Source organism: Labeo rohita, chromosome 5 (genome assembly GCF_022985175.1).
Source record: "Labeo rohita strain BAU-BD-2019 chromosome 5, IGBB_LRoh.1.0, whole genome shotgun sequence".
Classification (NCBI taxonomy): Eukaryota; Metazoa; Chordata; class Actinopteri; order Cypriniformes; family Cyprinidae; genus Labeo; species Labeo rohita.
The window spans coordinates 15,115,935-15,130,581 of NC_066873.1; the positions used below are offsets into that span (position 1 = coordinate 15,115,935).

The 14,647-nt window shown below is 34.5% G+C and overlaps 1 protein-coding gene across 1 annotated transcript; it reads left to right on the forward strand.

Annotated features, from left to right (window-relative positions):
- Positions 1-988: 988 nt before the first annotated feature.
- rgmb (repulsive guidance molecule BMP co-receptor b) lies at positions 989-14,284 on the forward strand. Its single transcript, XM_051110733.1, has 3 exons — positions 989-1,452; positions 7,377-7,903; positions 13,176-14,284. The coding sequence occupies exons 1-3, from the start codon at positions 1,347-1,349 to the stop codon at positions 13,848-13,850; spliced, it is 1,308 nt and encodes a 435-aa protein (XP_050966690.1). The 5' UTR covers positions 989-1,346; the 3' UTR covers positions 13,851-14,284.
- The last annotated feature ends 363 nt before the right edge of the window (positions 14,285-14,647 follow it).

The window sequence follows — 14,647 nt, forward strand, 5'->3', positions numbered from 1 at the left end:
GTTTATATCATCAATGTAAGTCCATAAAGTAGTCTTATTATATTTTCCATGATGCATTGTTTAAGCTGTAGCAATAGCTGTAATAATCCATTTTTTTGTTTTAGCTTTCAAACTTTGACTTCAAGATGTCATTTGTTATTTACTTTTTTTCTGTGATTTTTAGCTTAGTTTTGTTTAAAGTTTAAGGTTTGTTTGAAAATAACATTCTTCAAATTTAATGATGAGATTTTATTTTATTATTATATTTATGATCAAAAACTAGAATTTAAAACTTAAAATTTAAAATTTTATTTTATATCAGATACACACTAACAGTCAAAAGTTTTTGAACAGTAATTTTTACGATTTTTTAAAAATTAATTTATATCATTTCTTTCTATAATTCTTATCATTTTATTTTCTATAAATTACATTTGAAAATATATATTCAAATAGAAAGCAGATATTTTAAATTGTAAAAATATTTTACAATTTATTTATTTATTTATTTATTATTATTATTATTTTGGATGTATTTTTGCTGTATTTTACTTTTCACAAACTTTTGACTGGTAGTGTATTTGGAGTCAAGAGCGTTTAATTCTTCTGTTTTATTTTATTTTAATGAAAATATTTTAATTTAGGTTTTGTTTACATTTTTGTAAACTGCTACAGATCTCCATATAGCTCTTATAATTTCCACTGATCCAGATTTTGTATTCAAAACATAAATACTTTATAATAACAAGTAAAATGTGAAAAATATAATTTCAATCAATCTAACTATCTTTCTATATGAAAATATCAACAAACATATTATGCCTTAATTATCAGTGCACTTATACCTCAGGACGACTGCATCTATTTTCTCCCTGCTGAAAGTGAGAGCTCTGCTGTCAATCTGCGGCTGGGGTGTATGGTTTGGGGGGCGGGGCTTGTGTGTCAGGGTGGGCGGGGTTTCCGCTAAACTCTGGGTTAGGTTGATTCACTATCGATCATTTGGGAAAGACGGGGCTAGATTTCCTTGTGGCGGAGAAATCTGATGTGTAGGCAACATGAATCGGGCGATTGCGGGGCGCAGATTAATTTTAGCACGTTAACAGAATTCTTTCGGACTGATTACCTACTTCGAGTAGATAAACGAATGCAAATAAAATAGCACTTTTTCCTCCCGTGCTCCAGGAAGAAGTGCTTTGGATCCGACTTCCCAAAATCACTACTTTGTTTCTCTTACGGACGGTTTGTGTTACCTAAAACTAGCCGCGTCTTAAGAGAGTTACGCATCCTCCGTACGTTACGTGAAGTTTGGAGAAGCGAGGCCCGATCTCTTGACCCGTGGAGTACTCTTGAGTCTCTCGGATGGATGGATGGGTATGGGGAAAGCAGGATCTTACTACCCCGGGGCTGAGCGCCTCATCTCTCCGGTACTACATCTACTAGTGCTGTGCACGCTCTCCTCTCTCACTCGCATAGGTAAACACAGTTTTATCACTTCGTGCATGTATCAATTAAACGTAAACATGTCAAATATACATTAAAACACTGTTAAGTAGTGTATTTTGTCCTGAGGGGGCGTTCATTTCTCGCTTGTATAAATATTAAATTGTTTTTACGTGCCATATTATGACAGTCTGGTTAGACTGGTTAGTATGTCTTTACAAAAAAGTGGATTCTAGTTGTTTATGTGTCCATGTCTTCTTTCATGCACACTTACAGCTTTATTTCCAATAAATGTAGTGCATTGATGTAAGGTACGCGTCTCTTTTGCGCTTCACTGTATTGGTTGCTTTTCAAATGAAAATTAAGTATTTATGAGTGATCATAAGATTAATTAATTTCGCATTGTATTCACAAAGGACTGTTTGATTCGGTTTTATTTGTTGTTGCTTTTGTTTTTGTGATGGCACATAGCTGTCAGTTGCAATATTTGTTCACGTCCATCCAGATTTTGATCTGTTTTATTATTTATCAAGTTTTTAACGGTATTTACAAATGTTTTTTTAAAAAAATAATTAATGTGCTGCACGGTTATAGTAGACAAAACTTGTGTGCTTTAATTATTTATTTATTTACTAATCCAGTTGTTCTGGTGCCACTGACCAATTTGGAGAGTCATAAATGATTTTGTCGAAATTGGTTTGTCTTTTAAGCAGGAGACTGTGAATACTACACATTTGGTGCCCTGTTTTCACTTGGCACCTTGTCAAGTGCTCCACTTTGGGTGTCCTGGCCGTAGACTGTGTTAATGCCATTGTGAATTAAGAGGATATGGAATGCTGCTGGGTGTCCATTGAGCAGTCACACCTTCATAATTAATTTAACATGGACCCCGGGCAGCCAGGCATTACGCATTTCACTATTCCTCAACGTGGCAAAAATATGAAATGGCTCAATTTAAATATGTGTTTTTGTTTTTTAGTTTTAAACATCATTTAGGAGAAATTTGGAATAAATAGAATGTTCCATAAAACTTAGAATTTTATATTAAGTAGTGTGACCATTCCAAGTGTCACTGTCCCTTTCATGCTCCTAAATGTAACAGGCTTCAGTTTTCTACCGCTGTGTGTTTGCTTTCCCTTAGCTGCAATATACTGTGGTTATAATATAACTTAATATAAAAAGATAAGTTATGTATTTTAAAACGGCAGCCTGTTTTACGCAAGAAAATAATGTGGAGATAAGGACTGTAGGGTTTAAAAAAAAAACATGCATATGAAACTGCATGCTTGCTGTTCTTTGATTTCATCTTTGTCTATTAAATCTGGCTGTATCGTCTCTCAATTGGTTTAGTCCCAAATATACATCTACCCCTCGGTGGTATTTGATTGGATTATAATCTTGGCAGAAGCGAGAGACAGTTGCAGCTGTTCAGATTCTTTTTTCTTATTTTTTTTTTCTCTCTCTGTCTTTTCTCATGTCCGTAATATAGCTTTATTGTTTAGTGACTGTATGATTTTACAGACTTCCTCTAAAAAGGTGCCTTTTAAAACTTGTCTAATAGACGCTTTTGTGGTTTACTGAGAGAAATCTAACCAATACTTCCTAAAATTACTACACCATGATTTGTCACATGCTGTTGCAAGATTACAAAATGCTTGAAGTTACAAATAAGAACAACCAATTAAAGGCTGACAAACCAGCGTGTTAAACCAAATTCCAAAGTTCAGTGCAACACAGTACGTGCTCTGAATTTAAGGCTGGAGATGTCATTTAGACACCGAGTCTTGTGAATCGCCCCCCCCTTGCCTTCTCCAGATCTTCACGTTGACTCCTGGAGAAGGCGTGGGCCTGTTGACCTCTCTGCCCTGGCCAAATTCCACATCTTGAAATTTCACTCTGCACACACTCTTTGGGCCCCTCTACAGCTGAGAATGGCTGCTCAAACGGCCGGCCACCCTGAGAAAATATTTCCAACGACTTAATAGCAACAAGGGTGTGCACTGTGCTCGAAACGAGACGGATCACCCCGCCAGCAGGATCGCAGAAATGAACAGAGTCTGCGAAACAGGAATGATAAGCACTCTAAGAGTTGTTTTAATAATTTAATATTTCATTTACTTAACTATATTAGAAATACATTAAGGAAAAATCTAATAAAAACAGTAGGTTTGTGGATATTTTAGGTTTTGCCTTACCTTAAATCCCTTTAAAGAGAGATTCAGATGATTTTTACAGTAGATTTTTGGCATTTCAGCCTTTAGGTTTAACATTTGTCAGGACACTGAGACATTCTAACACAAAGTGTGATTTTTTTTTTTTTTTTTTTTCTTCTCCTCCCCCTCGTCTGCCAGTACTAGCTTAGGATCTGCTGCCCCCAACTGGGGGTCCCCTAAGACGTTCCTCGCAAATGTTTTGCACAGGATGTAGTCAGAAAGAAATAAGTAAAATTGATCTATTCTGCTCTTTTTGAGTCATTTCAGCTGCATTTGGTCACTCGCACAAGGTTTTAAGAGGATTGTCAGGTGACGAGATAATTGCATTTCAACAAGCGACCAGCAAAAACAACTCATGTCCAGCACTGCTGTGAATTGGATTATAGTAGGGTGGCAGATTTGTCGCTTTGCTTCGTGCACTGAAAGTGCACACATGTAGACTTTTATGCTAGTCTGCATTCACATTACACCTTGTTTCTTATGAAATATTATAGATTTAAAAACAGACATCCCTCACGCCATGCTGCTCCGAGAAACAATGGAGGCACATGTGTTCGATGGTCGACGAGGTCACGTATGGCCTCCATGAAAAGCCTCTGTGTTTCTCTGATATGTAGGACATGCCTACCTAATACAGTTACGTGCACAGCACGGCCTTTGCGGCTCCATACCCCGGCCCGTTTACCACGGGTCACGATTCTTTGTTTTGGAGCAAACCGCTGTTTGTTGGTCCTTCAGTACGATTCGGTGCACATCTGCTTTGAGCATCCGCTCGGACTATAAATGGGAATGTGCCGGAGATGGCTTTGTCTTGCATGCCTTGCCAAGTATTTGAGTTTTTTTGTTCTGGTACAGATGTCACTGGAGCCTTGCCTGATAAAACACAGCGGGAGGTGGATGGGAGCGGGGACTGCCTTTTTCCTCTCCCTTCCAGCCAATGTCTTTCTAGCACAACATCAACATGGCTTCAGCCAGGCTACCGTATTGTCTTACAGCGTGTTACTGAAACCCAATCTAGCCCGTGCTTTGTCATGCCTCCTTCTCCTGCAGCGCAACGCGGATCGGCCGATCCGCTACAGCACTCCGCGTCATCTGATAATCAAATCAGATGCATTTGAATCCGCTGCGGTCGGAGTTATTGGCGTGGCAGGCAGAAATGGGTGGCCCTGACTGTGTAAGATAGAGTCATCACAAGCGTGTTAATGGAGAGGCTGCAGCTGATATCAGATTAGGACGGCCTCTCTCTGAGCTAATGCAATTGGGCCGCACTCAAAAGTGAGGCATTAAGACTCTAAGTGATGCAGCGTGGAGGCTGTTGTCCTTTTCTGGGAGATGTTGTTCTGGTTGTGCCGTGTCATTGGCGGCTAATTGGGGGGCGGCGCGTGATGTGCTGACAACACCTTGGGCGTATTTTTCACAACAAGTGTGTATAAAACAATAAAAAGTGTTATTACTGGGTCAAGTCCAAGTGAAGAGGCATTCAGAGAGAACACTTTTAATTGTTACTCTCGTTGTGACCACACCCAATTGACGCTTTGAGGTAAATAGTTGCATGTAGTTTGCGTGCCGTGACTCTTTACTGCTTACTAGCACATGTGCTGGCTTTTTGCGGATGGCAGCGAGGTCAGAAAAGCCTCCTGTGCTCTTTTTGGCATTTGAAGTGCTGTTTTATTTGATTTTATTGCGGCCATAAGCATTCTCCTTTGTAGATAACAGGAGGTTTCACACGCTTGTTGAGCCGACTGTTAATGTTTCTAGACCATAATGTAAAACACACATGGAGTCACGCCATGTGGAAACGCACAGTCCGCTAGCACACCTTATTATGGTTAAGCAGTTTCGCAACTGGTCGCAACTGGTTTGTGACATGAGTCACAACAGTAGATGCTAGGAGAGTTTAATTTGTGTTTGTGTTTCTTTCTTCTTAGTTAATGTGCTCAACTGGTTAAGTCAGTGTTCATTTAAATGTCTAGATTGAAAAGTGTGCCAAGTTCTTTGAATTCATGTTGGTTTCGAAACAGTTTGAAATATTTCAAGTTAAAATGTTATGTGGCACAGCAATGTGAATACATGAGTGTACTCAAAAGTTTTTACATATCATTTTAGGGTAAAGTGTATTTTTATGAATATCATGAATTCATATGTTTTATATTATTGTTTTACTGTCTTTAAACAAGGTCAAATTGTCTGATATATTAAGAGATTATTGACCTTGAGACAGTTATGGATGCTTTCTATGATATCAATTCCTTTTTTATACATTTTTTCATGCATTTTGCTTGTACCACATGACTTTATTCACACAGCTATTTCAAATATGAATTATATTACATCAAAACTGCTCCACTGTCCTTCATTGTTTTGTTCTCTTTTTTTGTTTGTTTTTTAATAAGAAATAATAAAATCGGTTGTCAAAATAGTTTTTTATGAATTAAATTTTTTAAATGTTTTTTTTTTATTATTATGATATCAGGGACAATTGTATCATGCTGACATTTTAAAAATATATATTAAAAAGAAATAAAATGAAATTGAAATCATAAATATACTTCTATAACATTTTTATAACATGTATGACATTTTACAACCTGCACTAACTGTCAAAAAGGTCATAATGTATGATATTTTAAGAGCTTTACTGACCTTAAGACAGTCTTGAATCCTTTCTAGGATATAATTTCCTTTTTCATATTTTTTTTCGTGCATTTTGTTTGTACCAGGTGACTTTAGTAGTTGCACCACATGACTTTATTTAGGCAGTTATTTCAAATTTTAATAATATTACATCAAAACTGTTTCATTGTTCATTTTTGTTTAATCAGAAATAATAATAAAATTGGTTGTTAAACTAGTTTATTATTATTATTATTATTATTATTATTATTATTATTATTATTTTTTTTTTTTTTTTTACAAATTTAAATTTTTAAATAATTTTTTGTTATGATATCAGGTCAGTTGTGTCACACTGACATCTTTTGACAACTGTCAAAAATGTCAAATTGTCTGATATTTTAAGAGTTTTATTGACCTTGAGACAGTCATGAATCCTTTCTAGGATATCATTTCCTTTTTTATATTTTTCATGCATGTTTGTACCATATGACTTTATTAATGCACCACATGACTTTGATAAGCAGTTATTTCAAATATGAATAATACTGCATGAAAACCAGTTCACAGTTTTTTAATAATAAAATAATAATAAAAATCAGTTTTTTTTTACACCAATTAGATTTTTTAAAAGTGTTTTTTCTTTATTATGATATCAGGACAGTTGTATTGCGCGAATCTTTTTGAAAAAATATTAAAATTAAATAAAATGAAATTGAAACGTCGTCGTTTAAAAAAGGTGTATTCAAGTTGATTAATATATGTATGATTTTTATATGTATGACACACATACATGTATATATTAAGGAAAATATGATAGATTTATATGTAAAATATACATATGTGTGTGTAAATATATATACATAACAAATATACACAGTACACACACATATATTACGCAAACATATATGTTATATTTTGAATCGATTAATTGCGACTAATCGTTTTGCAGCTCCATATTGTTGTTACTTGTATGTTTTTGTGTAAGAAAATATTATTGTAAATGATGTTTTGAAATGAAACAGTTAATGTTGCCATGAATATAGCCATTGTTGCTGAAATGGCATTAAAACATAAATTAATACAGTAAGTCAGTTTTCTGAAATGACGATTCCTTGTGTCGTTTCTCAGGTGAGAGCCAGGTCCAGACTCCACAGTGCCGTATCCAGAAGTGCACCACTGACTTCGTCTCTCTCACTTCCCATCTGAACCCTTCACTGGATGGCTTTGATACTGAGTTCTGCAAGGCGCTGCGAGCCTATTCCGCCTGCACACAGCGCACATCCAAAAGCTGCAGGGGAAACCTGGTCTTCCACTCTGCCATGCTGGGCATCACTGATCTCATGAGCCAGAGGAACTGCTCCAAGGACGGGCCCACGTCGTCTACCCATCCTGTCATCCCTATTGAGCCATGCAACTATCACAGCCGTCATCACCAAGCATTGCGGCCCGGGACAGGGACTGGGGCTCCAGAACACCCACGGCCAACCTACCTGTTCTGTGGCCTGTTTGGGGACCCTCATCTTAGGACTTTCAAAGACCATTTTCAGACCTGTAAGGTTGAAGGGGCATGGCCCCTCATCGATAACAATTACCTGTCAGTGCAGGTAACAAATGTTCCAGTGGTATACGGATCCAGTGCCACAGCAACCAATAAGGTGAGTTGTATTTGTATATATTATATAATTATTTTGTCTTTTTTATGTGGAGAATTTCTGTGTTTCTCAGAAGTGTCTTGGACATTTACAGCTAAAATCAAAAGTTTACATACACCTTGCAGAATGTGCAGAATGTTCATTATTTTACCAAAATATGAGGGATCATAAGTTTAGTACTGATCTGAATGAGACATATCACATAAAAGAAGTTTACATATAGTCCACAAGAGAAAATAATAGTTGAATTTATAAAAATGACTCAATTTATAAGGTTAAATACCCGCTTGATTTTTAATACTGTTGTTACCTGAATGGTTTTTTTTTTTTTTTTTTTTTTTTTTTTTTTAATGATAGTTGTTTATGAGTCTCTTATTGGTTCTGAACAGTTAAACTGTCAGCTGTTTTTCAGAAAAATCATTCAGGTCCCACAAATCCTATGGTTTTTCAGCATTTTTGTGTATTTGTACCCTTTCCAACAGTGACTGTATGCTTTTGGGATCCATCTTTTCACACTGTGGACAACTTAAGCATTCTCAACTCATATGCAACTATTACAGAAGGTTCAAACGCTCACTGATGCTTCATAAGGAAAAACGATGCACTAAGAGTCGGGGGGTGAAAACTTTTTGAATTTGAAGATTAGGGTAAAATTAACTTGTTTTGTCTTCTGGGAAACATGTAGGTATCTTCTAAAGGGCAGTACTAAATTAAAAAAATATTATATTTAGACGAAATAAGAAAACATCTTCATTCCATTCAAAGTTTACACCTCCTGGCTCTTAATGCATCGTTGTTTCTTCTGGAGCATCAGTGAGCATTTGAACCTTCAAGTACACAAAAATGCTGAAAAACAAAAGAATTTGAGGGACCTGAAGGATTTTTCTGAAGAACAGCAGGCAGTTTAACTGTTCAGGACAAACAAGGGACTCATGAACAACTACCACTAAACTAAAAGAAAACACAGCTGTGTATCATTCAGGTAACAACACAGTATTAAGAATCAAGTGTATGTATGTATAGTTTTGAACGGGGTCATTTTTATAAATTCAACTATTATTTTTCTTGCCGACTTCATGTAAACGTCTTTTATGAAAAGAAATCTTATTCAGGTCAGTACTAAATAAAAAATAAGACATTTTGTATGATCTCTCTTATTTTGGTAAAATAATTAACATTTTACGGATTCTGCAAGGTGTGTGTAAACTTTTGACTTCAACTGTGTTGAAAAAAATAAAAAGTTAGTAGGACTTCACTATATGGTTCAGTTCATTACACTGTTGTTAATGTTAACTAAAGATAAATTTAAAATTAACTTTGTGCACTGCCTAATTTCATTGAATGAACAAAAAAACATTTTTCAGAAATCTTCTTTTGTGCTTCATGGAAGAGAAAAAATCAAAGCTTTAGAACATGTTTTATGTTAAATGTGTAGTTTTCCTTTAAACTATTGAATACTATTAAAAAATAGGTTTTGTTAATTGCAATAAAAAACGAAACTGAAAATTTAAAATGTTGCCTTGAATTAAAAATAAGTTGAAATTCTAAAGTTAACAAAACTAAACTAACAAAAGACTAATAAAATGACAGAAACACAACAAAATGTATGCTAAAATGAAAACTGAAAATATAAAAACTAAAGATGTTAAAATATTAATTAATACTAAAATAGTATATGAATAATACTAAAATAGCACTGCTTTAGAAACATTGATCTAACAATAAATAATGTTTTCTTTACAGAATTTATTAATCTAGGTTAATCTGATACGTTTTTGTTCATTGTTAATTCACATTAGTTCAGAATGTTAATTTATACAAATTGAAATGTTAAAAATACATTAGTGTTTGTAGAAATTAACATTAACCAAGTCAGATAGATCCTGAAAATATATCCTTTATTTTAGAGCTTTAAACCTTGGAGCTGAATTTAATCGTAGACGTGAAATTGTAAGAAGATTTTCTTTATTTCTAATAAGAATGTAAAAAAAAAAAATGTTTGCACGTTGTGCAATGATGTATTGTTTTTATCTCTGTTTGAAGTGTATGATGTCTCTATATAAGACTATACGGATAAGATTATCAGAAAGAGCTGCAGAAAGCAGATAAGACTTATAACTTTCAACTTTGACCAAATATTCACAGGTGCAAGTTACACAAAGCCAACAGCTCTAGTCTTATGACTAACACTTGTGACCGACGTGTCTGTGAAATTCTAATATCGTTAATGACTGGATGAAGCCTGCGCTGTGGCGTGACCCATAATGTGACTTTGAAAGAAGCCTCTGTCTTCATTTTCCAAGTGTGGGGCTTATAGTCAAACACACAAAACAAACTCGCTTACGCACACCCATTTCAAATGTGCTGATGCAGAATATTGACTCCAGACGGCATGTTTACAGATTCTTATAACCTGAAGTAGCTTGTGAATATTGCAGACTGCATTTGTCAGATACTCGCTTTTTGTTCTCAAGTTAAAGCAGTTGAGCTCATCAATGGACAGATGTGGCTTCGAATGCTAAGTTTGGCCGCCGATTCTAATTACCTCTCGTTTGACCCCTTGACCTTGAAGGTGGGGAGCCATTATTAAACATTTGCAAGTAATTATTAGCACACACTGCTTGACTGAGGCCTTTTCAGCTGCCTCACCTTATGGCCAACTGGTCATCATTTTTCATCCTTGTCCTGTGTACAAAGCTGCTATTCATCCGCCGCTAATGTAACGCCACACTTCTTGTTAGCCAGTGCTTTTGCTTCCCACAAGTCTTAGAGTTTCACAGTATAAGGACTGTATACTGCCTGCATTTTATAGCTAACACTTGCAGGGCGAAAGGGTTTGCGGATCTGTAAATACATGGAATATTCTAAACAACTGCCGTATACAGATGTTGTTTTATCACAGTGAAGTAATTCTCACATTTAGTCTCTGGCATAAAACCACTTTTGTCCTTTACAGGTGAATTGTGTGTGTTTCAGCGTTAATAAACTCCAATCCCAGTGTAATTTGCAGAGAGTAAAAAGGGACATTTGTAGGTTGATTACACTGTGGTGCTGTCAAAACATTCCTCTGTTTGTGCATCTTGACCCGACCAACAGAGCAACATTGACTCAATCAATGGCATGTTTGTTTGTGGCGAGACTATCTATTTGTTCAACCAAAGGCAGATATGGAGAGTGTTAAGGAAACCAGTTTAAAAGCAATCATTATTTTTGCAATTCCTATTTGTTATGACAAGATAGACTAATAGAATATAATAAAACCAATGAAAGAGAACTGATATTTTTAAATTTACTCTTTTGTTTTTATTGGGTCTACAGATAAATGGCACCTTTTGGTAGGTCTTAAAAACAGTATTATTTATAATAGTAATAATGCATGTTTTTATTGTTGCAATCTTGTGATCATTTAGTTATTATGTGTGAAAAAAAACAATTAAAAATCAATTCAACATATTTGTTAGCAATTTCTATTTGTATTACAAAGTTAGATATAGACTGATGAAATAAATTAAAACCAATAAAATACAAACTTTTAAATGTAATCCTTTTTTATTGGGTCTACAGATAAATGACACCAATAACAATATTATTAATAACAGTAATGCATGTTTTTTTATTGTTGTAATATAGTGATAATTTAGTCATGTATAAAAAACATATTTGTTCAACACATTTGTTATTAATTCCCATTTTTTATTACAGAGGTAGCGATGGAGTGATAAAATAAAATAAACATAAATAAATAAACTTTTCAATTTAATTATGTTTTTTTTTTTTATTGTGTCTACTGATAAATTGCACCTTTTGGTGGGTCTTAACAATAATAATAATAATAATAATAATAATGCATTTTTATGGTTGTAGTCTAGTGTTCATTTAGTTATTATGTGTAAAAAAAAAAAAACAATAATTAAAACGAATTAAACATTAACAGATTTCCATTTTTTTATTAGAGGTAGAGAGTGATAAAATAAAATAAAACCAATAAAATACAAACTAATAACTTTTCAATTGAAATCTTTTTTGTTTGTTTGCGTCTACAGATAAATGGCATCTTTTGGTGGGTCTCAATAACAGTATTATTAATAACAATAATGCATGTTTTTTATTGTTGTAATCTAGTGATTATTTAGTTATTATATGTAAAAAAAAAAAAAAAAAAAAAGAATAATAATAATTACAAATCAATTCAACATATTTGTTATCAATTTCCATTTGTAATTTCAGAGGTAAAGATATAAATAAAATAAAATAAAATAAAAAAACAATAACTTTTCAATTTAATCATCTTTTTTATTGGGCCTACAGATAAATGGCACCTTTTGGTGGGTCTCAATAATGGCATTATTAATAATAGTAATTATGCATGTTTTTATTGTTGCAATCTAGTCATCATTTAGTTATGTATATAAAAAAAGAAACAATAATTAAAATAAAATATATTTATCAATTCAACATATTTGTTATCAATTTCCATTTGTTATTTCAGATGTATTGATATAAAATAAAATAAAATAATACAAACCAAAAATATAGATAAATGGCACCTTTTGGTGGGTCTTAATAACACTATTATTACTAATAATAATGCATGTTTTTATTGTCGTAATCTAGTGATCATTTAGTTATTATGTATAAAAAAAAGAAGCAATTATCAAAAATCAGTTTTCATATTGTTCAAATCATATTGTTTTCAATTTCCAAATGTTCATACAGAGGTAAATAAAATAAAATAATAAAATAAAATAAAATAAAATACAAAGCAATGTTTTCTATTTAATCAGCTTTTTTGGGGAGGTCTACAGATAAATGGCACATTTTGGTGGTTCTTAATAACAGTATTATTAATAATAATGCACGTTTTTATTGTTGTAATCTAGTGATCGTTATAACATTATTTGTTATCAGAGACCTAAACAAAAAATAATCTGTATTGATATTAGTCATAAAAAAGCAATATTACAGTAGGTAATCTCAGCTATTGATGCAGATTATTTGCACTTCACCATCAAAGCTGCAATAAATTAAAGTAACACCAGATCTTTTCTTCTGAACTGTGATATATATTGGAGTGAAGCAGAATATCAAAAAGTAATAAAAGTTCAAGCAGACTACATGATGGTGAAGTCCAGCCGTCTTTTGTTTCAGCAGAAGATCCAGCTGTTACAATCTGATTAAAAAATGATAAAATCGATATGGTGAATATCCATTTAATTTCAACTTCACTGTTTATTGAATCCTGGAGATTAACAGTGCTCTCTGTGCTTCTTTTAAGATCACAATAATCTTCAAACCATACCAAGAATGCACAGACCAGAAGGTCTACCAGGCCGTAACAGACGACCTTCCAGCCGCTTTTGTGGACGGCACCATCAGCGGGGGCGACAGCGAGACCCGCAGCATCTGGATCCTTGAGAAGTCGGCAGGTCGTCACGTAGAGATCCACGCCGCGTACATCGGCGTCACCATCATCGTACGCCAGCAGGGCCATTACCTGACGTTAGCCGTGCGCATGCCGGAAGAGCTCGCCATGGCCTTCGATGAAACGCAGGACCTGCAGCTTTGCATGAACGGTTGCCCCACGTCAGAACGCATCGACCAAGAGGGACATCTTCAGCTGCCCATGCTGGGCCTCCAACAGGCCAGCTTTCAGCAGCAAGCGAGGGTCGAAGCCCAAAGAGGGGTGTTCACCCTCGAAAGCGCCTCCAGGAAGTGCAGAGAGCAACTGGAGGTTAAGGACATCTATTTCCACTCCTGCGTGTTTGACCTGCTCACCACAGGAGATGCGAACTTCACCACTGCCGCCTACAATGCCCTGAAGGACATGGAGACTCTGCACCCCAAGAGGGAGCACTGGCATATTTTTCCTAATTCAGCCACGGGGCTGAGGCCATTTTCGTTGCTCCTAAACGCACTGCTAACCGGCTTCCTCATCACTGTGCTTTTATAATGCGTACAGTGTTTTGATAACTGTTTCGAAGAAGAAAAAAGACAAAACGAGACTGTAAAAAGTCAGTACTCTGGGTAAAGAGTACTTTGTATATACTATCTGTGCGGAGAATGAATGTTAGAATACGAACCTTCATTAGACTGTACATTTTGTGTAAATCATGTTTTCGAGAGAGCTGAATATTGTAGATTTTTGTGAGTGAATTTTTCGAGATTTCATGTTTTTTGTCCTCAGGAGAGGAAATCTTAATGGAAGCACTTTATTTTTATTTTATCTTTTTGTTTGTTGCAAATAGAAAACTATGGAAGCCCTTTTCAGCCACTAATTAACAAATAAAAAAAGCTAATTGCGACTTTTTGTCAGAATTGTGAGATGTAAACTGATACAACACTCAAAAAAAAGACTGATATTCTAAGAACTTATCACTTTTTGCCCCCCCTAAATTGGACTTTATAACTTTCCATTGTGAGTTTATATCTCGCAATTCTGACTATTTCTCACAAATTCTGACTTTGTAACTCACAGTTGTGAGTTTATATCACAAAATTCTGAGAAGAAGAAAAGAATTTATACCTCGAAATTCTATTTTTTTTTTTTTTTTTTTGCAAATTTGCAAACTTTATAACTGGCAATTGTGAGTTTATAACAAAATTCTGAGAAGAAAAAAAGAATTGTGAGTTTATATCTCAAAATTCTATTTCTCGCAACTGTGAGTTTTATCATGCAATTCTAAGAAACAATATTTTTTATTTTTTAGTTTGTATGTCACAATTCTAAGAAAAAAGTCAAAATTGCAA